We start from the raw sequence: 27,508 nt of genomic DNA, 5'->3' as shown, positions 1-27,508 counted from the left end.
AAATTCTTGGTATCGCTTATAAGCATAAAAGTGTTGTACGCGGCCGTAAAATCACGGACTGTAAATAAAATGCTTTCTTATAGTGTCTTCATCTAAACATAATCTGCTCTAGTTTCTCTTTGTTTTGTATCTTGGTGTATGCGTGCATTCACATGCATCAGCAGCTCATCATTTGCATTATACTGAGAGCCAGCTGCACTTTCCTCACAGGGTGTCTACCAAGTTGACGTTTTCCAGGGTTTCCCCCGAGTGCCTCTGCAAAATTTCCCGAGTGACACAAAACTGTGTCATGTCAAGACGGGCTGACACTATGTCCCCTATAGTGTCACTCTCTAGTAAGCATGTTAAAATGAAAAACGACTTAATCCAGTTTGAATAGCAAAGAGTAGTGTTTATCTTATTCAAAAAGAAAACAGAAGCAAGGGGTTAGTAAAGTACACAGCAAAAAAAATATATTCGAAGAGAATAAAATCCATTGTCGAACATTCCCAAATACGAATAAAAAGGAGATGCATACAGAAGCAAATATTTTCGAAGATGAGATACTTCTATCACCTGATAGCAAGCTCATTGGTGCGAGACCCGAACTTTGTCACAAGCGAGATTCTCTCTCAACAGCTAGTAAACACAACTGTCCTGACTTACTCTCAGCCTGCCCGCAGCGCTTCAGTGTCGCGTTTCACTGCTTTAAGGAGTTTATTTTGGTTTGTATTAGGGACACCCACATCTCGGCATCAGCCAACACTGTTTTTGAGCTCAAGCTCTTTCAGAGAAGTAGCAGCACACTTTCTTTCTCGTTCATTCCTCAATGCATAGGTACTTTCTGTTCTCGTCCTTCTGCTGTGCATTTGCGCCACGAACCTTTCGAAGCATCCTCTTGGTCAGTTGTACAGTCATTGTCTTATTTTTCAGACTGCCTAGTAGCCGCAAAAACGCCAGCAAAAATGAATGTCTTTTGCTGCCCTTAAACTTGTCGTAGGCACATCCAAAAAGTTCTGAAGGCCTGCCAGTACACTTATTAGGCATATCGGTGCTCGTACTGTAACAGGAGATGGCGGGTGCACACTTGTACAATGAAGGAGCACATACCATTTCCCTTACATTTGCCTCTTTCCAACTTCTTATGTTTCACTACAATACTGTTGCATATGTTTTGCCACGTAGCATTTCTGTATTAAGGTAAAGCTGACTTTCAAGAACCGGCACTATACAAAGTGCCGTGCTTTCCGAGATTTGAAACCAATCGTGATGATTAAAAAACCGGAATTGGTGCCACTGCTGACAGCTGCGAAATCTTTTAATGAAGAAACACGGCACCAAACAGCAAGAAGCTTAATAGCGAACGTCGAAGCAGCTAGGCCTAGAGTGGCTGCGGTGGCGGCTATGGCTGCCAGCGGATGTGTGTGTGATAGCGCCGATTCAAGGTGGCAAGGTAATCAAAATGGAGGCAGTGGTGGCTTTGATTAATGGCATTTTGGACCTGCGGTCCCAGTAAAATGGCCAGAAAATTCGACGGCGAAGAGTTCATGCATCTGGAACTTCAGACGTTCTTATACATAGGCTCTATGGGGTACGTAGTGGTACAGCGAAGCCGTCCAAATTAGGGGGCGTCCAAAAAGTCGGTCGTTGATTGTACACTGGCAACTCCTCAAGCCGAGGTTATGGCGTCAAAGACGATTTGTTACGATTCCTCCCCCGTTACACGAGCCAGCATTACAGTAACTTTCGTTCCCTTTCAATGAAATTACAGCTAATTTTCCCTGACAGAAGCACAAATTTCCTGAGTATTTCCAGACTATTAAAAATCCCCGAGAATTCCCGGTTTTCCCCGCTGGTAGACACCCTGCTTCAGTTTTACTGTGTGCATGCAATTGGAGAAGAAATAATAAGCACTAAGACCTCGTCTCAATCAACCACTCTTTAAAGAAAGCAGTAAACAAACCTTTCGGTGTGTTTGTGTTGATGTGGAAACCCTACTACTGGGCGATTCTTGGCAGGAGGATGATACTACATTGTGGTCCTCTGAAGACGATTCATCCTGGAAAGAAAAGCTCGGCCGCTGCTTAACAATGACATTGTAATGGTGGGACATAAAATTGCTCCACCAGAAGTTTTGTGCAGAAAAATTGGCAGATTAGTGCTAGGTACATTTCAATGTGTAAATTCACCTAAATCTCTACTTCGAACACCAGTCACAACTCTAGGGCCTGAAGCAAGGCATGATGCATCATCTACCAAATGTGAATGCATATTTAGATATGTTCAACTGCCAAAGTAAGCACAAGTGCTGTGTGAAGCACATTTTAACAGTCATGCTACACGTGCTGAAATGCCATGGCACTGTTATGAAGTGTAGTTATAGCTTGCATAGCTGACTGAACATTTGTCATTTCATTCCCACTTCAATCAAGGCAGACATTATTATTATTAGTTTGAAAACATACATAATTGAAAGACAAAAAAGTAGGGAGCAGGCTGGCAAATGGTGACCGAAAGGGGGCACATTGCCTGCCTACTCTTCAGGCAGGAGGGGACAGAAATAGAGAAACAAAAGATGGGAAGAAGGGAAGGAAAGAAGTAAGAAAGAACAACATGACAGATCACAAAGACTAAAGTAAAACAACGACTAAGGTTAGAGAATGGCAGTATGATAGATACAGCAAAAAACGTCAAGCCTTTTGGTATACACAGCACAAGGCTTGGAGAATGCCCCAGACTTGGCCATGCCACTGTAACAACAACAGCTTCCCAATGCAGTTCAATGAGAAACAAAGCATACAGAAATGGTAAGCACTGACGGAAAATATTGGTAGTTCCGTGCATTTCGTTGCAAGGCATTCAACTATATGCACAAGTACAGTAGAACCCAGTTATAACAAATTGCAATATGCGTTGCAATTAGTTCAATACATGTATATCTAATAGCTTGATATAGCTGGACCCGCATATAACAAATTAGCAAACATTTGTTACATGTTCACTTTACAAGGAATAATTTGGTGACATTGAGGGCACATTGGTAGTAGCCATGTCACCATGTGTGGCTGCACTAGGGTATGTCAGTGAGGGAAGAGACTGGCACAGTCTTCACTCCCAAGGAATAAAGTGCTATGTATATGCATGGGGCTAGCTGCGCTGAGACTGGTTGAGGGTTGCACGGACTGGATAGGCTTGGTGTGGGCTCACGTGATTGGCGCGCAAGCGAGCCCTTTCTGCCCAATGTGCTCATGGTCAACTGCCCTCCTGCTCCATGAGAGAAGTGCGATAGCGATAAGGACCCCGTGTTGCAGAAAATCTGGTGTCGGTGTCCTGTGTCAACTGTCTCCTTGCAAAAAATCATTCCAAACCATGCATATCTTATACAGCACTAAAGTTGCTCATACCCTGCCTTACATTCCTTTTAAAGTTATTTCTCAGAATTTTGAAATAGCAGCCCACAAACAAATGTCATGAAACAAAACAGCGAAAGCGCATGCCTTTTACGTTAAACCTTCTCAGGGTGAAATAACAGAAGTGCGAAACAACAACAGAAGATCGGCCCACGCAAGAGGCCGCAATTCTACCAGAAAGCTCGCCTTCGTGCATGAATTGCGCTGCCAGCGTTTCCCGGTAAACATTATTGGTATATAAGCTGCATTTGCCCGAAAGCATGAGAAGCAGTTGGGGATCTTTGAATGCTATTGCCTTCTACTCTTAAAGGCGAAGCTTAAGCATGCGCCTTTTTTTCTTTTCTTTTTGTTCGGCTGGCATGTTTTGTTGGTAGTCATAAGCACACTGAGTTCCAGATGTACAGTTCGCTATAAGGAATTTTTTTTTATGTATTTTCGTAACAGATACTATATATGTTTTTTTTTTCAATATAAAATGTAATTTGCTCTATCATTGCTCTAGGTTCATTATAACCAGGTTCGACTGTACTATCAGCACAGCACCATACTAAAGGAATGCATTGGCACTACTGCCAAATGCAATTTTAAGGTCTGCTTTGAACATAATTCCTGGAATCTGGATGGTCATTGCTCCCTCACTTCTTCAATTCCTAAACCTGTTTGCATCATCCAATCACTGATAACAAGAAACTTCCTCCAATGGAGGGACCATGACAGCCTCACTTAAGGCCAGACAGTTGCAGCTGATGAGAGCAGGCCTGTAATCTTCCCCTTTTCAAATGTGACATAAAATGATGTGAAACCCCCTTTTGCAAAGTCTTGTCCATAGACACTTTGTCCCCCACAGACACTTCGTCCCCCGAGTGGGGGACTAGGCACTATATTTAAACAATTTGAATGAATTTTTTTTTTTTTACACTGTGAATGTATTTTTACTAGCATATTTCAAAAAATGCATTTTTTTTCTATGATAAATACTTCTGATGATATCCAAAACAAGATCTTTATTTAGGGCCTAATTAGCAAATTAACATTAACTTGCACGGCAACATACAGGGCACGGAATTGATTCTGAATGTTCATAGTGTGTCGCGAGCTATAAATAGCCGTTTTAGGTCATTTTGAAGCCAAGTGACAGGTTGTCAAACTAAGTCGTAACAAACGCCAACTTGATATTTTTCTATTATCAAGGTGGGCATTTTTTATGACTAAGTTTGACAACCTATGACCGCATAACAGGCTGATAAATGTACCTGCAAGTTTTTCGCAAATGTTATACGAGTGTCACATGGAACACTTTTGATCATGATTCGGGTCTAATTTCTCTGTCGCGATTGGCGCCTTCTTTTGCAACCTGTGAGAGGGAGCCCATTGCGGTTGAGAATGCTGATCCAGATTGGGCTCGTCATGATCGAAAGTGGCCTTGTGACCCCAGTATTAGGCAATCCACAAGGCATTGGCTTGTTAAGCCAGCTTTTCAGGCAACAAGCCAGCTATATTTTTTAGCCACATTGAACATGCAGCCAACAAGAAGTAACGGCTAACCTTCAGTCGAAGCCTCTTTATGGGTGAGGATGAAGACGGCGCTTCCTCCTCAGAAGATTCCTCCTGTTCCTCAGAACCAGACTTGTCTTCTTCCTCCTCCTCATCATCATCCTCATCTTTCTCTTCCTCTTCATCGCCGGAAATGGAGCGAGTGGGTGCAGGTGGCGAAGGCTGCACAACACGTGGAGGTCGGCCCCTCTTTCGTGGTACACTAGTTGACGTTGTGCCCTCGCCCGCATGGCCACTGCTGCCTCTCCGCTGCTGCTCGAGGAGCTGCTGATGCCTGCGCAGCTCGTCCAATGCTTTGTTGAGGGCAGTTGTGCGCTTGGCTGCGATCACCTTCAGGCTTGTTGTGACTGGCTTGATGCTCGCCTTGTCCACAAGGGCCCTGGAACAAGTGCAACCAGTCAAAACCCTGTGATTGACAGCTGCAATGTTGTACAACAGACAGCAAAAAAATGGGACAAAAGATTAAGAGGTCGGGATTAAGGGAAACAATGAGGAATTGAAAAAGTCATATCACTATGCTTTTAACAAGTCAAGGCCTCTTTCTGTCACCCCCATTGGAGCTGCAAAATGTTTGTAGCCGGGGCTTGCTGCTATGATGATATCATATAGCAAATCGCACAATAATGGGACCGAAAATTACGAGAACAGATGACGCAGGACCTTTTGACTGGGCCCATGTCGTCTGTTGCTTCTTTAAACCGGTTTCAGTTACACAGGAGGTGGATGCGTCATGACATCATGATTATAAAGCTGGCTCGCTTGATTCCAGCAATCGGTGCGGCTGCCACTCGTGAGCACAGCTAGAAGAAATGTGCCCAGCACTTTTGTTTGCTATTTTTTAATGGGGAATGTCCTAGCAAATTCAGCTGTGTCATGCCACGGTAATGTTGATGAAACTAGGTCTGGCACAACTAGGTTGCCGTGTAGCCTATTAGGCCTAATCGAAGTTGTGTTGTCAGGTGTCAGCAACTGAAGTTATGGTTTCAAACTGAACCAATGCAGATCTATTCACAGTGATCAAACAACAAAAAACCCAACAAACCACCTTGCCAACGAAAGCAAGTATGTGGGAACATTGCAGTTCATGGCCACCATCTTTGCGAAACACTGTACAGTGACCCCTTGTTGCGAATGCCTTTACGCGGCGGGCTTGGAAATGTCACGCAACTAGTGCGCTGGCCCCCCATGGCAGACACATTTACATGGACGGCAGATGGATGCAGACAGAAGAAGGGGGGGGGGGGGGGGGGGGGGGGACTTAGACAGGCCGCAACCAACACCGAACTCGAAAGTGAAAAGGCGGCCGCTTTTTATCACCGGCCCCAACAACGGTCGACCTGTGCGTTGTTGAATAGGCGATGTGGTGCTAAGTCACATGATGTGCAGTCCCAGCTTTTGTCTGTAGCGCAGACTGGCTTTAACGAGGCGACAGTAATCCACAGAAATCACCCGCCATAAAGATGGAAAAGCCTTTCTGTTTTCTGGAAGAAAACTGGAAAGCAAATCTTTATAAGAAATGGAGGTCTGCCATTAAACAGAAAACAACATTGGTATTCATGAAAACGTAACTTCTCTATTTCTTTAGCTTCAGAGGGAAAAAACACCTGATTCTATTCGACAGACGTTTTGTCGATAAATAATATTTTTCAGACCTTCGATACGAACTGAGCAGTTGTCAGCGTTGGCATATCAATTTATTGTTCCCTTTTATAAGAGCAGAGTATACTATACATCTCTATTACTAGGTGCCTAAGTTACTCAGAACTAGCAATATTCTTGCTGCCTAATGTGACTAGCCTCCTGAGCATGCACAGCAGTGTTATTTTTTTGAAAAATTTGCAAGCATAAATAAAGCTATTCGATATTCGAATTTCGGCTATTTGACATTGAATTTGAGATCTACTATACTAGTAGACTACGTTTAATTGGATTTTTCGGTTAATTCAATCCCAACTAAAAGTGCTGGCTGTTGCTTATGGATTTTTGTGGGTCCAAACTTCCATTATTTTGATCCTAAAATTGGCCTTTGCCTGATAATTCAGACTTGACTAGTCAGCATGCATGCACCCGATCCATATGGTGAGCCCAATAGTGGCCCCTTTACTGGCAGTCTGTTGGCTCAAAACTGGGGGGGCACTGAATACACTGAACACACATTATTGCCAGTAAAAAATGCCTATTTTCATTGTGTCATAGGACGATTCTCAAGCAATAATGGTAGCTCACAATGTCTGATCCCTGTATAACCCGATTTTAATGCAAGCCCCCCCCCCCCCCCTTCTTTTTTGCAAGAAAATTGAACGGAAGATCGTGTTCACAATGATCGTATGCTTTTCCGCATGTATTGTGGCAAAGCTGACCCATTATGCATGCAGTGAAGTTGATTTTAGGAAACCAGCCACCAATGTGCAACACGTATCCCTGCCCATCTTCTGAAAAAAAAAAAAAAATGCATGAGAGTTTATTTCTGCTTTGTTTAGGAGCTTTGACAGTACGTCTACATTAGTTTTCGGCTTTGGACACATTGTAAGTGGGCGTGCATTTGATTTGGGGCATGTTATAATCGGGCAAATACTGACAAATGAATCAGCAGTGTGACTTGACATTTTTTCGGCATCTTGTTTAATTCGACCCACATGATAATTCACTCTATTTCATTGGTCCCGTCAAGAGTCGAATTAATGGGAGTCGACTGTGTTTGGTATTGGCACACCCTTAGTTTGTACGACTTCAAAAATATTTGTTGGCAGTCCTTTATTGTTTAATATTCCTTACACATATGTTAAGATCGCGCTATGAAAACTTTGATCATGGCTTCGGAATTCAGAAAATGTCAGCACTCGAATTTAGAGCGATTTTACTGAAACTTCTCTATAGGCAAAAAAGAAGGAAAAAAAGGAAATGGGCTTTCCCAAGCCTTCTGAAAACGTCTCAACAGTGATCTTTCACATAAAAGCAAATGGACAACACATCAGCCTGTGCTTTACCAAATTGGTAATGGGAGATTCCGCTAGGCACCAGTTTAAAAGGTTGAGGCGTTCCTCATCCCATGTTGGGGTACATTAACTGGCGGATTATTACGAGTAGATAAGCAATAACCTACTAGTCAGCGAGAGTAACCTGCATCAGTCTAACTTTCCTCTGGCTATCACTACAAACACAGTACTCTCAGGACTACAACTCAAAAGCTGTATGTTTGAATCTAGAATATTTAGATACAGGGTGTCTACCAAGTTGACATTTCCAAATTCCCCGAGTTTTCCAGGTTTTCCCCTAGTGCCTTTGCAAATTTTCCTGAGCGACACAAAACTATGTTTTATGTCAAGATGGGAAACCATGTCGCCTGATGCTCTAAAAAAGAATGACTTAATCCAGTTTGAATGCTAAGCAGTCAAAACTAAGGAATACTAAGGAGCCAAAACTTTGTTTGTTGAGCTCAAGCTCCTTCAAAGCGGTGGCAGCACACTTCCTTTCCCATTCATTCCTCAATGCATAGGTCCTTTCTGTTCTTGTCCTCCTTCTGCCACTCGTTCGCCCCATGGACCATCTGAAGCATCTTCTTGGTATCTAGGGGCCGCAAAAACGTCCGAAAGATCGGCCAGGTGGAAAAGAATGAATGCATGTCTTTTACTTCCCTTAAGGGCTCAAACCACCACAGGCACATTCGAAAAAGCTCTGAAGGCCTGTCGGTACACGCATTAGGCATATTGGTGCTCATACTGCGACAGGAGACACCGGGTGCACGTTTGTATAATTAAGGAATACATACTGTGTCCCATGGCAATTGCCCCTTTCCACACTTATTATGCTTCACCGCAATACTTTTGTGTACGCCTCACCAAGTAACTTTCTGTACAAAGGCGAAGCTGACTTTCGGGAACCGGCGTTATGCAACGCACAGTGCTTTCAGAGTTTCAAAGCCCATCGCGAGGACCACAAAGGCGGAGTCAATGCCATTGCTGACAGTGCCGGATTCTTTCAATGAAAAACATGGCGCCCAATGGCAAAAAGCTTAATAGCGAATGCCGAAACAGTTAGGCTTAGCGTTGCCACAGTGGTGGCTACAGCTTACAGAGGATCTGCGTGCGAGAGCACCGGTTCGAGCCAGCAAGGTAATCAAAACGGCAGCGGTAGTGGCTTTGATTAATGCCATTTTGGACCTGTGGTCACAACAAAAAGTCCAGAAAATCAGACGGCGAAGGGTTCTTGCGTGCGAAATTTTAGACGTTCTGATACAGTGACTCTATGGGGAACTTTGTGGTGCCACGAAACTATCCGAATTATCGGGAATTGAGCAAGTCAGTCACTGACTGCAGACTGGCAACTCCTCCAGCCAATGAAAGGCCGTCAAAGATAATTAGTTATGATTGCTGTCTGTTACTCGAGCCAGCATTAGCGCAACTTTTGTTCCCTTTCAATAAATTTACAGCTAATTTTCCCTGATAGAAGGAAAAATCGAAGGTTACCCGGTAACGATAACCCTCAATAGAAGCACAAATTCCCCGAGTTTTTCCAGACTACTTAAGATCCCTGACAATTCCCGGTTTTCCCGTTTGGTAGACACCCTGTATATAGTCTCAATCTAACCTGGCAAGCCCAGCACAAAGATCTGGCGCTATCAAGATCTTTTCAAGTTCTTGCCGACATATTGTTTTGTTGCCTTCACATGGATGATTGGTAATGCTAACACACACACATAGGGACTGGCAATACTAACTGCTTTCTTGGGTTAGGAAGAATATGTACTTTATATTGTACATTTGACCTTAAGGACAATGTATCCAGTAAGCAAAGCTAATAAAAAGCTTTCTATGTCAGCTGAGAGTGGCCTCTGTGGCTGACATCTCGAATGCACACCGGTGTATAGGCAGTACAAACCTCTGATGGTAGCCACCAAAAAAGCGGACGTCGTAGCACTGGTCGTCGACACGTATGACCTTGGCTGGCCAGTAGGGAAAACCTTTCTGCTTGGCAAATACCAGATCGTGTGGCGGGTCGCATGGCTGACAAAACCAGTACTTGTCACGCTTCTCGTTGGACATGCGGTAACAGGCGCTGCACTGCCGCATTTCATTCAAGTCGTAGCTGCAGTCACGCAACATCTGTCGGGCCATGTCGGCCATGCAACTGTGTACTGCATAATAAAGAGGGGGAAAAAAACAATGCCTTGGATGTAATAATGGTAGCGCCACCTACCCAATGCATTACTATATTCAATGCCTTGCTCTTGAGAAAAAAAGATGCACAAGTTTCTTATGGTAATGAAAAGACAATTACATTTCAGCATAAAAGATTATGCAGTTCAAACGTGTTTACTGGAATAAAGTTAAAACCTTGGTGCAACGAACTTCAACATAACGAAATCCTCAAAGTAATGAATCATATTAGTTTTTATAACTAGATGTCCATGAATGCCTTAAAGGCTCAATATAAAGAAGTGTGTTCCAAAATGTCGCAGTTCCACCCAAGAGGCGAAGCATCAATTCGGATAGCAAATTAGTAGACAGCTACATGAAGTAAGGATAGCAGTTTTATCGCCATATACACTTGTAACATCCGCTTACTAACTAAATTAACAAGCACGGTGTCACGCGCACACAGGTAAACATGAACACAACTCCCTCGATGACCGTGGAAACTCGCTGCCAAAACACTGGAGTGAGGAAGCGCAGCAGCAGCAGTGAGCAAATTGACCTTCGTGCTGCCTCTTGCTTCAATGCAAACTAAGCGTCGAAAGCATAGCGCATACCAAGCTACCAGCACTCTGTGCACTTTGTCGACATCACATATTGTTTTCCAGATAAGGCACCCACACAGGCATGCTGTATGCGGCAGACATGGTAGTTCCAAAACTCCTGCATCGAATACGTCGTCGAGCAACAGTGGTCTTTCACACTGCCGCGTGTAGCACAAGCACCTGCACACAAAAGCAGCAGCTCACTTTTTCGCTTCTCCACTAACCGCTTTCTCTTGCCTATGCCTGGATGTGTGAGCCATGCCACACTGCACGGCTACGTGTGGCGGTGCAAAAGATTAGTGCATCCACTTCTACTGCGTGGAATGCCTCCACAAAGGCAGGTGCAGCTTGGAATGGCCTCCGAGATTGCACTGGCATCAGCGCAATCTCGGAGGCCACAAGCCGGCTGTGCCAAGCCAGCACAACAAAGTTCACGTGCCTCCTTGATCACACAGCGGAGTGCTGTGTTGTGTGCCATGTACTGCTCGACCGGGATGAGACAAGTGGAAAGCGGGTGCTAAAGAGCATCACAATGGAACAGAAGGCAACTGTCTAAAGGCTGTCATGTCAGGTGCCAAGTCGCATGTAGCACACGCCAAAGATTCTTTTGTGGTTTTATTCAAATTTTGTTGTATGTGTGGCTGTGTAGCGGTTCCACAGGCTGCAAGGCCGTCTTCATATTTCCATATTTACAATTGTGCACCCCATTGGTGCATACATTGCAGTAAATGACATAAATGGATGTAACGAAGTAACAGATATACCGAAGTAATGTCAGCTCCCCCTTTCACTTCACTATAACAAGATTTCAGTGTACTGCCAACATGCATGTACAGTGCTCAAGGAATGAAACGTGTGAATTTAGGGCTAACTAATGCGCATACTTTCATTTTCACTGGTTGCAGTTCGTGTCACACCAATGTAATTATGGCGTGTACACTTAAATCGGAGTACGCTTCACCTTTGGTGACCAGATTCCTAGCGACATGACATGGTACTCGAGTACTTTGCATGTATGCAAGGTTCCACTAAATGCTCCGTGTCACGTTTCATTCTGTGAGCACTGTACCTAACAGAGCCATTGCTCTAAGAATGGAAACCAGCATGCAAGAGAACAGAAAAAGAAGAAAAAACAAAAAAAAAAAAAAAACAGAGCTGCATACATACTGCCGTAATAGATGACAACGTTGTGCACAATGGTCTGGGCATCAGCATGGAACTCCTCCAGGCTCGTATATTCGCTGTTTCGCGTTTTCTCTTCCATAGTGATGAGGTCCATTTTCTGGTAGATAAGATAGCCCTGCTTCCAAGCATCCCCTTCAGCCAACAGCAGCCGATGTAGGTCTTTCGTCTAAGCAGTGAGACAAGCAAGCCGTGCAACTTCGTGAGCACCGCACATGTTGCCAGTCAGGTGTGAGAAACAGCACGAGTATGTGGAATGCAGAGTGGGAAATGAACTAGCGTACACCGTAAATGTACACTCTGCCACGCCTTAGTTGAGTGTTGTGTTGGGTGCCCCGACATTCGGATGATGCATAATATGACGATGACTAGCTAATGGAGAAACTGGTGAAGACATGATAGCTGCAATGCTCCACATTCTACTTTTGCTTGAGAGGGGTAGCTAACCTGCGGAGATCTCAGTGACACTCCCAAAACCAAAACTTCCTTTATAACCACATTTCTTCTAAGACTGGAGTAATTAGAGATCTCTAGAAGATGCCTCTTGCCTGATAAGGATGATAGGACATTTTATGTCCCAACACACATGGGACACAAATGTCATCTGTCGAAGCACATAGAAACAGGCATAAGCACTCACAAACTCCTTGCTCCAAACTTGGCGGTTTCTCAGATTCACTTAAATGTATAATAATATATCAGATGCGCTCATAAAGGTTGTATTATTGGCACTGTAAATTTAGAACAGATGTACATGATAGGCATCAAAATGAACACACGTCTCTAGTTTTAGCAGAATATAAAAATTGTGTTCTATATATGGCACCACGGAACGCCACCAGCTAGAGCATCAAAACAAGGCATCCACTGGGAAAGTTGGTTGAAGCACAAATAGTGATCTGTTTTCTGAATTTCAAAGGACACAATTCCAAAGAGATTGATGCTGAGTGAATGGCAGTGTACGGCGACTGTCACCATGCCCCGTTGCCGGGTTACCCTCGTATATTCATGCAAAGGTTCACTAGGATTGCAAACTGGCTGTGTGTTTAAATGCCATCAATTCAATGTGGAGTTTCTTTTTTCTTTTTTCACTTGCTGTCTCTCCAAATCTTTTGCTATTTTTGCTGCCACTTTGCTTACCCTATTCTAGCAAAGGTGGCACAAGGTTTTTTGCAACATGGTGTGGTACAGAACATGTGAAGCAGGGTTTTCAAGCTCTGGTTCAAGCAAGCGGTGCAGTGGTGGTGGTGCTCAAAGGCCACAGATTTAAAGCACTAAAGAGCTACATATGTGGCCAGTCAGCATTGCTGCAAGTAGCGTTTGGCTTTTTGCTTCCAGTCAGAGGCATTTCAGCAAGAAGAACACACGAAAGAGTGCATACACGCAAAGATTGCTGCAAACAACAAACAACAGGCACACATTCTTTTTTACTTAATTAGAAAATGAACAGTGCAAGATGAAAAAGAGACAGAAGGAAGTAGAGAACACAGGCAGTACACAACTTCTGTCTCTTCCTCTTTTGAAGCTGTTTATTCCCAAATCATGCTGGTAGTTACACCTACAAATTTTCAGAAGATGCCCAAAGTTTGGATTATGCAAGGAATTGTGGGTCTATGAATGTTACCATGGTCTAATGGAAGTGGTACAACTATAACTGTGGAAGTATTTTTTTCTAATGACATAGCAAATTCAGTGACCAAAGCTGGAAGGGTTTGAAGTGAAAAACAGCCTCTTTCTCAGAGTACACACATTGTAGGCAATATCATGGGAAAAGGCATGAAACCACATTTTTCTTTTAAATTATGGTGCCGAAAATCGCACATTGCCATTAGTGACACTGTAACCTTAACATCACTTTCTACTTTCAAATTATACTCCCCTATTTGACACCTAGCAACCCCACACATTCATTCACGGTGTGCGGAAAATACTTTTACTTGTCAGCCCAGCCCATCCAGAATTGGACGAAGGCTTCACCATGGGGGAAATTGGACAAGCCATTTTCGTGCTCAAGGGGAAGTGTGCACCAGGTGCCGACAGAATCACCAACAAGATGCTGCAGAACCATGACGACAGTTCGGTCGGATACCTCACCGAGAAGATCAACGAGACGTGGAAAAACGGCAGCGTCCCAGAGCAATGGAAGACCGCCAACGTCATCCTGATACCCAAACCCGGCAAGGCTCCGAACGTGGACAACCTTCAACCCATCTCTCTCACCTCCTGCGTCGGGAAAGTGGCGGAGCACATCGTCCTCAACAGACTAAACAGCTATCTCGAAGAGAACATCTATACTCACAACATGATTGGCTTCCATGCCGGCCTCTCGTCGCAGGACGCCATGAAGATGATCAAACATCAACTTATCGATGGCAGTACCAGAGACACCAAGGCCCTGCTCGGACTCGACCACGAGAAAGCATTTGACAACATTCTCCACGAATACATTTTGGCCTCCGTCGCAGACCTCGAGCTGGGCCCCAGACTATATAACTACGTCCGCTCGTTCCCGACGGGGAGCAAAGCGAAGCTGCGGATTGGCGACGTTGTCTCCGACGAGGTGCTCCTGGGCCCACAGGACACGCCGCAAGGCTCGGTCATTTCGCCTGCTCTCTTCAACATCTGCATGATCGGCCTCTCGAGGAATCTGGCCCAAGTTGAAGGTATCAAACACACCATCTACGCAGATGACATCACGATCTGGTGCACCGGCGGTAGTGAAGGGCAAGTGGAAAGCGCCATGCAAGAGGTGGTAGACGTCAAGGAGCAGTACTTGCTACCCACTGGGCTCAGATGCTCCCCGACCAAATCTGAGCTTCTGCTTAATAGAAAAGAAAATGGCCGCAGGCCCAAGGGCTGGAAACCGGTCTCGGAAAGTGACATTCGCCTGTTCACTCAGAGCGGTGACCAGATACCCAGGGTCGACACCATCAGAGTTCTGGGTATGTTCATCGAATCACGCGGCGGCAACAGCACTGCGTTACGCAAGATAATTGCGAAAACCGACAATGCTTTTCGCCTCATCCAAAGGGTCACGAACAGACATCGTGGCCTCAAGGAGGACAACGTGCTTCGGCTCATCGCCTTTGTGCTGTGTCACTTCACCTACACGGTGGCCATGCACAACTGGCTCAGACCCGAGCGGGAAAAGCTTAATGCCCTTAATGGACACACTGGGCAAAGTCATCAACTGTATTTCCATCTGGACGACGAACCCGGAGGTGGCCGAGCAAGTGGCCATAGCACTTGCCATGCAAGACGGTCAGAGAGACAGGGTGTACAGCGATTCGAAAGCCACCGTCGGGGCATTCCAGAAAAGCCAGGTAGCTCGGCAGGTAGTTCCAAATTCTGAAAGGCACCAAACATGGCAACACCTCCATACACTCGATTCTTTGGTTCCGTGCACATGTCGGGGCGATTGCGGGGGTTCCTCTGAACCTTAACGAGTCTGCCCACGAGGCTGCGCATGGCTTTACCGACCGCGCTGCCCTCGGATCGGGCGACTCTCTCCCCGGACACAGAGACGCTCCTATCACGCACAACGAAATCACTAAATTCTACTTCGAGAGAAGGTTTTTCCCGCCGCCTCACTCCAAGCTAAGCAGGCTGCAGGCGGTCACACTCAGACTCCTACAAATGAACTCCTACCCAAATACAGCGTCCCATAATAGCATATATCCCAAGATTTATCCAAATTGTTCTTGCGTGGCCTGTGGTGAGGTTGCTACTTTGCCTCATATGCTCTGGGAGTGCGGGTCGCTGGGCCCGAAGTTCACCGAGGAAGAGTAGGACGCTCTCCTGCGAAATCCTGTCTTTGAGGACCAAATCCTGGCCGTCCAGCGCGACCGCGACCAGGCCGGCAGACTAGATCTGTTAGTCCCGTCGTGAGATTAGCCGAGTGCGCGTTTGATCGCGTTTTGCTGGACCAAACAAAAGTTTAGTCACTCACTCGCTCAGTTTAGTGAAATGTGCCCACATCAAACGGATACAATGACGTTCCTTGATGACAATCACAATATGTGTAAATTGCAGGAGCGGATTTCAAAAAAGAAAAAAGAAAAAATAATTGCAATTACCTACATGTTTTCATTTTATGCCTTTTGCCTTTCTTCATGATAACCAGATATTTCTCTTATTAGATGAAGCTTTACTAAATACTGGCCATGTTAATATTAATATAAATTGCAGTAAAGCTTGCAACTGGAAGGCTCCTTCATGTACAAAGGCAAGAAAATTTTCTGGGACATGAAGGTGAGGCATGTGTAAAGGCACAGTGGAACATCAACTAGCAGAAGGTCCTAAAGCCATGAAAAAGATAATATATGAACCTATTAAAGGAGTACCTTGAGAAACTTTTTTGTATTTCCTTGTTTTTGAGTTTGGAAAGGCACCAAATGCTTCTGTGCACAATAAGAAATTAATGTGTCCTCGTTTTTGATTTTCGAAAAGATATCAACTGCTTCTGTGCGCAATAATGAATTAAGATGTGTCCCTTTACTATAACATCCCAAGTCACACATGACATCAATTGGCAGTCACGTGGCATCGCAGACCACTGATGTGCCAGTCATTCCAATGTAGTGCATCCACTACACTGTAATGCAGCTGAAACGAGAGTGTTGAGCCATATGGGTCCTTCCTTTTTGCTTCACTTGTGCAACCCAAGATGCTGCTTGAGTGAGATTAAGGGGAACGCAAGACATACAAAAAGTACTGGGAAAGAGCAAGCTGCCAAAATTGAACGAATAGAGGGGGGAGGGGGTAGTTAAATCAGAATTTGCACTCGTGGTGATGTGGCTACACTTAACGTAGGACATATTTTGTAGCATGCTGCAGCAACTGAGGCTTGATACCGTGATTACAATGTTGGCAGCTACCTATTGAAGAAAGAAAGGGTAAGGAGCGAAGTACAACATTCTGGGTCAATGCTCCTTTTAAGGCTAGCCACAGATCCATGTTTTTCCAGATGAGATTACTCTACCAATCTGTAGGAAATGGCTGTAAATAAATGGGAAGTTGCAGGTATACACTGCGTAACTCCATCTGGCTTCTAGCATTGCCTATCCCAAGTAGCAACTAAATTATGTGCCGAGTGTTTTATAGTCCCCCATTTCATATTTTTTTTTCTACACAATCATTCCAGGCATAAGCCACTGTACACGAAGGTTTGCATGTTTATCCACTCGTCCTGGCCTCAAAAAAGTTAAGTAATTCAGTTTTGAGCAGAAGGGCCATGTTATACTGATGTTACCAATACAAAGTCTAGCAGAACCCCTCAAGCACAGTTTTAATGAGTCCACAGAAAAAGAAGTTGCAGCCAAAATTGTATCAAAGGAAACTGTAATGTACTTAGATTATCACACAGCCATCAGTAATATTATGAGCCAGGAAGAATACATATGAACAAAGAACGCATAGGTGGGGTTATACTGCAAAAATGGTTCAACCTATCTGTAGCAGGTATAGTAGACAAATAAATACTATACCTCCCACAAATTTCTATGACGATGGTGACTGTAGTGTATTAGCAGTGTACACAGTGCCAACAGCCTGCTCATATAAACCAGTACTGTTCAGGCATCACTTTTAAGAATCGGTACCCTGTCTAACATGGAAGACAGCATGAACCAGGAAAAAAGAAAAAAGGAAACTGCATGCACAAATAAATTAAGAACGTGAAAAACAATGACTATGTTTGAGCAAATAGAATGAAACAGCCCACAAATAAGTAAAAGCAGACATCTAGAGCAAATTGAATAGCAAAGGAGTACATTCATTCCAGCCAGCAACCACATTCAAGCAAGCAGCACTAGCATAGCAAAATAAGTGGCGGAAGGGGGAATTGGGGAAGGATGCTTGATTGAGGTGGTTCCTTTACCTGGGCCTGCCGTGGCAGATGAGGGCTTTGAGGGGCAATCTATCAAATTCCACATGAAAAGTGCACATGTCAGCTATCTCACGGTGAGGCTTGCATGAAGCAGCAACTACGTGGAACACATCTGAAAAGTATTTTTGGCACGGCGTCGCCCGGCCTCAACGTGTTCATTTCACACCACATGATAAACACTCGCTATGGTCAAAACGTGCACCACAGAAGTAGATACTCGAATTGGTGACTAGGTGGAACACGTTTGAGCCGGGACTAACGGTGTGGTCCTCATGAAAGGTGAAATGGATGCACTGGTGCCAGGCGATGCCGTGCTAAAAATATGTTGCAGACACATTGCATGTGGTCGCAGCTTAAAACTTGCAGAACGAGCTAAATATACATACATGGCAAACTGCTTATGCTCTATGCCCAATTCATACTGCGAAAAGAAAATTACGTAAACTTAAACATAGAAAGGTAGCCTGCTTGCTTGACTGGGCATTCTGCCTTTCACTGAGTGCACTCATGTGCCATGCACATGTATGCACATGACAAAATGATTACAAACCATTTTGAGCAAAAGAACAACTTTTGGTTTAGAGATCAAGATGACACAAAGAGAGCACCCAAAAACATTTGTTTTGAGGAGATACAGCGACTGTTGTAACACAATAGTTAGCAAGCAATTAAGCTGCATAGATGTTTCCACAAAATAGACACGAGATCAAGGACTCTACTGAAGGCTTCCTTAACACCAAGCAGGCATTGGTTAGGCTACAATACAAATCTAGTGACAGTTCCAAATAAAACGAAATGAATTTGCTCACACAGTGTTACTGAAGACAATGGCTCATGGAAAGTTTATAGCAGAACATAGCTTGAAAACTAGAAAAATAAACAAGACCCCATACTTGCTAGCAGTTTGCTTAGTACCGATAGTATTTCTACTTCAGCTTAGTTAAGCACACTGTATTAAAATGTCAAAAGTTGTCATCTTTGCTCTTACTGGAAGCACCATTAATAAATTGTATTTCTGTTTAGTCCATGTATGCTAAGTTACAATCACAGGTTTTGTTCCCAAAAATAGCCCCTGTCAGAACATTAAAGCATGAAATGGCTTCCCATTGACACAGTGGGATAGAGAACAGACTTACGACCACTGCTGTCATGCTTGAATGACATCAGACACAAACCACGTCTGTATGCAGTCAAAGCCAAGCTGAACAGATCTGCTAATAGTCTCGCTCTGGATAGAACATCCCTTTATCTCAAGTTGGACTGATTCAAATGTCAAATTAAATCTCACTCGTGTCAGCTACATTGCACAATGCAATCTAGCCATCTTGTCCTATGGCGAGTATGAGCCAATATCACTTCCTACATTTAGAAAACCATCAAACTTTCCAAGTTTAAATTATACTGATGGCAAGAAGTTTCTTTCTCTTTTTCTTTTTTCTTGTGGATAACTGTTAGCCGAGCAATTACGGTACAAAGCCCCAATTCGTTGTTGAAAAGTTTATTAAAATAATGAAAAATAAGTTTCCACCCTCAGGATGCACGTCCATCAGGGCAGGGGAGAGATGAAGGCGACCAGCTCAAATATTGACCATTTTGGAGTTGCTTATAAAAATAAGAAGAAATTGTGACAATAGTGACATTGCCTTGTAGACCTAATTCAACGTGCTTGCCAAGTGCTGCCTGGCTTTGAACGTGAGGGAGCCTGCAGGTTACATTACAGAAAGCGGAGCTGCTGGTCATGCCACACCGCTCACCAGTAATGCCCAGTTTAGTGATTGCAACACTGGAAGTCGGTCACACTAAGCCCTCAACAAAATTAAAACGAGCCGCTCTTTCAGTTCCCAGGGAAATGACAACATAGGACCAAGCTTATCCCACGTCATAAAAAATTCATTTCCCTGGTTTTACGTGCTAAAAGCACAATATGATTATTAAGCATGCTATAGTGGGGGACTCCGAACTAATTTCAATACCCTTGGGATGATGAAAGTGGTGATCCGGTGTCACATGCCTAGGTTTAGGCAATACGGCCATGGTGTGGCCTATAACTTGGCCTGGCCGACTGACATGTTACATCAGTGACTTGTTACACCATGTGACCACCACTTCCAATTTCTGCAAATCCGTGGACTGCTTTGTACCTAAAGCTGCACTGCACATGGCACATTTAGAACTGGTTGCAATAGATTATCACAGAATTATTGATCTGTTCAATGTTCAAGGAAATGAGCCTTGATACTAAGATTACTGGGTCTGCAATTGACTACAAAGAAACAGGTCTGCAGAAAAACATGGCAGCACTAAATGAGCACGGCCGTTCAGTAAAATATGAAACTGAAATGTGAAACCGCAGCAAATCTATAGCCTGTTTGACGGTTGAATATGCAGCTCAATGCGTCAAATAAAGTGCCTTCTGCTTTCAGTAACAAAATTGGCTTTTTTTTTTTTTCTTCTTTCTAATCTAACAGTGCCTCTAGTCTAAATTTCACACTTAGAAGGGTACAATAAGTCTGTGAAATATTGCTAACATGCAAATGAGATGTAATAAGTTTTTATTGAACTGAACACTGTCTGGTAGGGCAAAAGCATGTTAGAGAAAAGTTGCGGCAAACCCAACGACCAAAGTGAAATCTACACATTTCAGTATTTTGAGTTCCATGCGGCCCTCCATTCACAATCCGTGAACTTGAATTCTGCACAGAAGCCAAAATGTAAATAGAGTACTTTTGGCAATTAATCTGAGCTAGGAGCACAAAATGGTGAAACATACATTGTGGCTTGGGAAAATGGTTCAACTTTCCTATCTTGCATCCTATTCTGGCTCATGATAATGCCACAAGTAATGCGTATTGGCATTTTTGCAATTTTTGACAATCTCCCAAATCCAACTTTCGCAATGCGACTAGAAAAATACCGTATTTACTCGAATCTAACGTGCACCTCTTTTCAGATAAGACTGGTCCAAAAATTGCATGCACTAGAATTGAGTACGACCCTAAATCCGCATTACCATATCGCCATCAGCATTCGAAAAATGGCCGCCTCATACGCGGCTTCTAGCCTAGCTGCCATAGCTTCCTCCATGTGCATACCTCCATGTTGTACGTGTAACCAGGTGGTGGTGTAACCTAGTCTACTGCCTGTCTTCCCATTTTCTGCATTTATTCAATCAGCATGGAAGCACCGACTGCAAAGATGCGCGGAGTCCACCACGATGCCTAATTTAAAAGGAAAGTTATGTGCACGGAGACAGACGGAAATCGCGCTGCATCACGGGCGTTCGGAGTCCCCGAAGCTTGCGTGCGGGACTGGCACAAACGGAAGGAGAATATTTTCGTCAGCAAAGCAACAAGGAAGGGTTTCAGTGGACCGAAGCAGGGCTGCTTCGCCGAAATAGAAGAGCTGTTCACGGAATATGTGCAAGAACAGCGAGCGGCACAGCGGCCTGTGACGACCGATCTGCTCAAAGTATGGGTGATGCAGTTAGCGCTACAGAAAGGGTTAATGTGGGGCGACTTCAAAGCGAGCAAGTGCTGGCTATAAACTTGGTCGCTTACTGGATTGATAATGTTTGGTGGAAGAGGCCCGGCGGCAGTTTGGGTCTGCGCGAGATGCTTGTGCTTGACACGTTCAGATGCCATCTTGATCAGCGCATCAAGGACAAGCTGGCTGCATGCAACACCAACTCTGTCGTGATACCGGGCAGCATGACATGGCAGCTCCAGCCACTTGATGGTTGTTTGAACAAGCCAGTGAAAGATAGAATTCGGGGGCTCTACACCGAATGGCTTGTCAGTGGCTGCCACGAATGCACGCCCACCAATAAAATGAAGCATGCCTCGCTGCAGGACTTTGCTGGATGGGTGAAAGATGCATGGTGCACAATCCCGTCTGCCATGGACGGCACTGAGGATGAAATGCTTTGGTCTGTTGATAGCGATCAGGAGTTGTCTGATAGAGATGACGATGAGCTATATCTATTGCTGCACGCTTGTACCGGCGCAGTAAAAATCTTGGCGGCAAGGTACGCAGTTTCCATTTGTGTTTTTACTCATCACAACTTTAGTGTATTGGGAATAAATCAGTTTTTTCCAAATGAGAAAAATGGTATTTCTATATGATAGCACAAGGTGCACGGTATTGTACTCTTTTTTTTTTTTTGTCATGGAAAATGAGTGCACGTTACCATCGAGGGCGCGTTAGAATAGAGTAAATACGGTAGCTCCGACAATCTCCATTCACGAACAGCCAGTCAGATTGCCATGGGACTCCCAGGGCTCCAATAAAATACCAGCAAATTATAATAGGAATGACTATCAGAAAGCATTTCATGCTTTAACACATTACTACACACCAATACTGAGCATAGACACCTTGCTCATTTACCCAGTGTTTATGTTAACAAATACCTTGCTTGGTGCTTCAGTGAATGCAACTTTTCAGGCCAGATACAAAGCCTTTCTTTTCCCCCCAACCCCCCCCCCACCCAGCTGGCAGTAGCATCCCTCAGGAATTTACATGACATCTATGCAGAGGTCATGAAACTAGGCTCAAGGCAGAATGCCCTGCAGGCTAGCATTCCTGGGGTGCACATGTTACAAAAGCACATGCTGTGATGGAAAACAGACGAGACATTTCCTAGAACAAAAAAAAAATTGCAGGAAAATGAGAAGGCATGCAAGAATGTACCACGCGTGTGGAAGTGATCATCCCACCTTGTCTTTGAGCCGAAGACATGTGTAGCTGAGAAGGATATTCATGTCATCCACTTTCAGCTTCAGTGGATCCCGTTCCTTCAATTGCTGCAGGAGAAAGAAAACCATTGTCAAATTCTCCACTCGGCAACAAAGCACTGGCAACTGTACGATTTCTTTGATCAAACTTAAAATAAGCAATGTCGCCGCTGCCTATGCCACCCACAACAGTGCACAAAGGCAAAGAAAGAGGCTGTATACACCAGACAAGATGCAATGAACTGTTCAGTTGTGGTCACCAATGCCGTCTAAATGTTCCAAGTTCAGAAGGAATCGGTGCTGGGCAAGTTGGTTACAACTGAAATAATGCAAATTAGTGCTAATTTAATAAAGGATAGCACAGACAGGACAGGAAAGGGATTGAAGGACAGGACAGGTGGTAGGCAATGCAGTTCTGGCAGTCTTGCTGCCTAATTTAGAAGGTGATCAATGCTCCCATTAAATAGTAGGCAAGTCAGGAGGCTGGTGTGCTGGTATCTGAGAAGAATGCCAAAATTTCTGTAGCAACTCGCATACCCTCAACAAAATGCTCAAATATAGCCATGAGAACTTTCCGTTTCACGAACTTCTAGGATTAACACTTGTTCTGCCCTTCTATGTCTCCAGTACCAAAATTGCACTAAAATTTATCCATGTGCACCAGATGAGACGATCAAAAGTGCAGTGATGTTAGGTGCATTTATCCCGAAGCATTAAGGGATATTTAATGAAAGCACTGAAGGTTGCAACGAGGAGCACAAAACGTAATCCAGTGCATTACCTTTTATCACTCTAGAAAAGCAAACAGCTATGTTAATGTTCTGGTTTGTCTCAGCAACATGAAAAAAAGACAACAGAGCTAACTGGTCAATGTGGCAGTGTTAACCCACCGAAGCTAGCATAAAAAATTAATTGTGCAAAGTTTAAGTGTAGCAATCAATAGGGAGCGCAAAGGTTGAACAAGTGGCACATTGTTTCCTGTAAAAGGACCATAGATTAAAGGCGAATCTACGTGAAATGTTGGATCGCAAGAAGTGTATAGTTTTAGATAATATAAATATAGAGCAGCCCCTGCGCAAAATATTGTTTGAAGTTTAAGTAAACCATCACAAAAATTTGGCAGAAATTGATGTTTTTGATACCGAATTTTGGGGAAAGAGGGATGGGGAGCGATGCAACTACCCCTAACCAGAAGTCGCACGCGACCCAGAGCATTTAAAACCAACACGGCTTCTCAGCTTGACCTCCAATATAAGATGTTGCCTGCAGAGTGCTAAAAAAAAGTCACAGTTTCGCCCAAAAGGCGAAGCATTGATTGTGATAGCAAATCAGTGGACAGCTATACGAACTAAGGATAGTGGTTTTATTGGTCATATAACCTTGTAAACATGGGCATACTAGCTAAATTAACAAGCATGGTGTCACGCGTCCAGAAGCAAACATGAACACATCTCACTCGATGACTGTGGCAACTCGCTGTCAAAACACTGGCATGAGGAATTGTGGCAGCAGCAGCAGCGAGCGAATTGACCTTCGTTATGTCGATTGCTATTGTGCGCGGCTGCCCGGGCTGCCCAGAGTAGGAAGCGCCCCATCCCCTCTGCCAGGAGCCTCACGCGATGGAAGGCGGCTTGCTTCCTCCCCGCTTGCCTCCCTTGCATGCGTAAGATTGAGCCACAATCAGTGGCTCATCCTTGCACGCTTTCACTCAAACTTACGGCACACGGTGCGCAGCAGTTTGATCACCCTTGTACTTTATACGGAACCTCACAGCAATGGCAGAAATGCACCTGGAGTGTCCACATAAAATAAAAGTTCAGAGGCGGCACTGCTAGGATTTATGCCATATTTGCTAATCAATAGGTGCATGCTTTGTCTGTTTAAATGCTATTTAAGGGCTGCTAATAAAAAATAAACAACTAACAGACCTGCAGCTTAGCCAAGATTACTTCAATCATGTGTACTACTTATTTATAACCAATTTAGCCTAAGCGAAATTTCATTGCAACGAACCTTTAACTCTTTTTTTACCGTGCCCTTTGAACATAGTTCACCGGTGACCAAAATGCACGGCGCGAAAATTTATAACTACGACCACTCCTATGCACTTGCCGCGCCATGCAGTGGATTGCCTAAGAACTAGCGTTTTGTTTTCTGAAAAGCTTGTTCCCCCCACCCACACCCAAGCGGTGGCGATCTTTAATGGCAGTACCCGAACTGCGGTACGCATCGTTCGATTGGGAAGATGGCAGCCACTCTGAATCTTTGTGCGAGCACTGTCATTCTCACGATTCAGCTGTGCCTTAGAGCGATTCTTTGGATGCTTTTAGTAGTAGTGACTTTGAGGATAATATCAGATCAAAAGATTTTAGTTTGGATGATGGAGGCTCACAGAGCTTGGAAAACACTCCTTGCTGGTTGCTACTACTGGTTGCATTGTACAACAGCCATGCTGCTGTCATAGAAGACTTCACTTTTTCAGTTATTACAATTTATCTACAATAGGCCCTTTTCCTAATTCGTAATTCGTAAACACGCTTCTCTGTAGTGCACATTCGCCTGACTAATGCAGCACCGATTATTGTTCAAATGAGGACAAAGTCTACACTTGCCTAGTCTTAATACAAGCAAACTGTTTCTACATGCTGTTTGCAAGAATGACTACTCCGTAATAAGTTAGGCAAACTGCTTCACAGGAAAGCTAGCTTTACAATTATGAAAAATATTTATTTGCACAAAAATAGGATGTTTCATACGCAACTTTTTAGTAAAACTTATTCTTATCCTACAGCTGTCACAGCACAGCTATATAGCAATACTATTCACGAATAATCCTGAAGTTACGACATGGAATGAAATAGCTGAAGTGAACTTATAAAAATTAATTGAAAGTATATCACAGTATTTTGCATGCAGACTGTGAGAAAAGTGCTTCTATGTTATCTCTGTCAATGCATTAGGGTCTATCTAACAGCCATGTAAAGACCATGCAGAAAACTCTTGTCCTATCACTTGGATTGCCTTAGGCTAATGAACCGTGTGCCAAAAGCAGCATCTCTGAAAATAAATAGCTCCGGCATGCAGCCATGCTGCAATAAGACGTCATCCACTCACACAGCAGACTGTGCAGACAAAGTTGTCTTCGTTGGAGAGGTCTTCCTTGACGCACACTACGTGGTACACTCGGTGGCACGTGGTACACAGAAGCACATCACCACCCCTGTGACACTCAAAGCAGTACCAGTCGTGGTCGTCTCTCTTCTACCAAGGGCAAGAAAAATACAATATTACTTCAGTTGTATTTATTGAAACTTTTCTTGAGGACTCTAGGAGCCAATTTCAGTTGCAACGCACACTACTGGCCTAAAGACTATGGTAGCGAAAAATGACAACCAAACATTAACCATAACATCTGGCATGTTTTGGGGGAAATAATAGAACTTCGGCATGCTACCACAATGTTTCAACTTGAGAGAGAAAGCAAGGAGAGGAAAGGCAGGGAGGTCACCCAGACAAGTGTCCAGTTTGTTAATAACGAACACTCTTATATGTAGCATTTAAATGACATAGTAAACTAAAGAAGAAAACTTTCAAAAAGCTCTTCAGTACAGCAATTCAGCTATAATGCAGATGATTCCTCATGACTCAAGTGGACAGCCAGCAGCTTTCATCATTCCAGCTTTCCAGGATTAGCTATATCCTGTGTGGTGTGAAGCATGCCTTTATTTTCAACAGAACAGATATTCTTTTATGCAAACTTGTAAAAGGCCAGCATAACTTGACAATGAAAAATGTTGCAGTGCTCGGGGAGCAGCAGCTCCCAGTGGCCATCTAGGCGGCCCCAGGCCCGGGCCTCCAATCGCCAGATTCCAAATAAAGTTATCACATCATTATCGGCTTTCTTCAGTCACCTGTAACATGTTTTTAAGATTGATATATAGCACAGCTTAGCACAATTAATTTCGCATTCTGTGTGCTGACACCAAAATGAACACTAGAAACTAGTGCATATTGACATGCATACATTGCGCATCTTCTTTCCAGTGACTATATTTCACTAGCTAACCGCTGTTTGTAATGTTATCGCTCGGCGCAAGACGCAGCTACATGTGTCGGAACTTTCCTGAATGTTGTCACCCATCCCGTAGCGAAAGAATTTTGCTAACCTGATTGAGTGCACAATGTGAATAGTGGTGCACATTCTAGAATGTACGTGAGAACCAACGACTATGCTGGAATGTACCATGAATCGTGTATGAATAGCCGAAGCACTTGACTGGGACATCAGATTCCAGCAATAAATGACTGTGCCTGCCACTGTCGTTGTGCTTTGCGTGCCTGTTTTTTCAGGCCAGAATTTTGAACAATGGAAAGAGATTTGGAACTTACAGTCGTGGTACAGTCAAACCTTGTCGTAACGAAGTTGTGTAGGACGTGAAAATACTTTTGTTATATCCGATAAACGTTATAAATATTCGCCGATGTTGCTGCAGAAAAAATCGGGATCAGGTCTGTGTGAAAGCAATGCAAGTGGCCTGCCTATGACGGGGCAGCAAGGGTCTTCTGTGGATTTTGATGGCCCATCAACACCTTGCTGTGCCGATACGAGGCATGAGAACAACAACATACATACAAGTGTTCTGCACCGCCATGAATACGAAACCATGCGATCAGTGCTATTGTGCGGGATCGGCACATCAGTGTGCCGATGCAATCTAATTCAGCCAAGCCAACAACCAAAATGTGTACACTGCCGGCAGATTTTTTCGGGCAAGGAGGGGACTGCACTTGGATCTGCACTCAGCTACTATGGCCCGTGCATGTCTGATCTCACGCTCAATCACCAATAAGGCCTACAAATCAGAATACATTGCTGGTGAGCTTCCCGTGACGGCTTGTCACCGGCAACTCTGCTGGCGGCACTGCTTAAGTTTTGCCGCTAGGCTTAACCAGCACTGCTTTGTCAGAAACCAATGTTATGGTTTTGTGCCAGTCTACAGTACATGGCGGCAACTTTGGTCATGGC

General features: G+C 44.1%; 1 protein-coding gene across 6 annotated transcripts in view; it reads right to left on the bottom strand.

Annotated features, from left to right (window-relative positions):
* LOC142572267 (zinc finger MYND domain-containing protein 11) overlaps positions 1–27,508 on the bottom strand; it is a 106,133-nt gene that overhangs the window by 20,248 nt on the left and 58,377 nt on the right. For 5 of the 6 annotated variants that reach the window (XM_075681245.1, XM_075681243.1, XM_075681246.1 and 2 more), the window contains exons 4-10: positions 25,597–25,743; positions 22,465–22,551; positions 17,741–17,779; positions 11,848–12,031; positions 9,822–10,077; positions 4,935–5,322; positions 1,943–2,038 (exon numbers count right to left, since the gene is read on the bottom strand). In XM_075681245.1, coding sequence (XP_075537360.1) covers positions 1,943–2,038; positions 4,935–5,322; positions 9,822–10,077; positions 11,848–12,031; positions 17,741–17,779; positions 22,465–22,551; positions 25,597–25,743 — 1,197 coding nt within the window. The remainder of the gene's footprint in view (positions 1–1,942; positions 2,039–4,934; positions 5,323–9,821; positions 10,078–11,847; positions 12,032–17,740; positions 17,780–22,464; positions 22,552–25,596; positions 25,744–27,508) is intronic. The other variant, XM_075681244.1, reaches the window with a different exon arrangement.

This window comes from Dermacentor variabilis, chromosome 2 (genome assembly GCF_050947875.1).
Source record: "Dermacentor variabilis isolate Ectoservices chromosome 2, ASM5094787v1, whole genome shotgun sequence".
Lineage (NCBI taxonomy): Eukaryota > Metazoa > Arthropoda > Arachnida > Ixodida > Ixodidae > Dermacentor > Dermacentor variabilis.
Note: the sequence above shows the minus strand (reverse complement) of the source record. Positions and strands in the feature narration are given on the sequence as shown.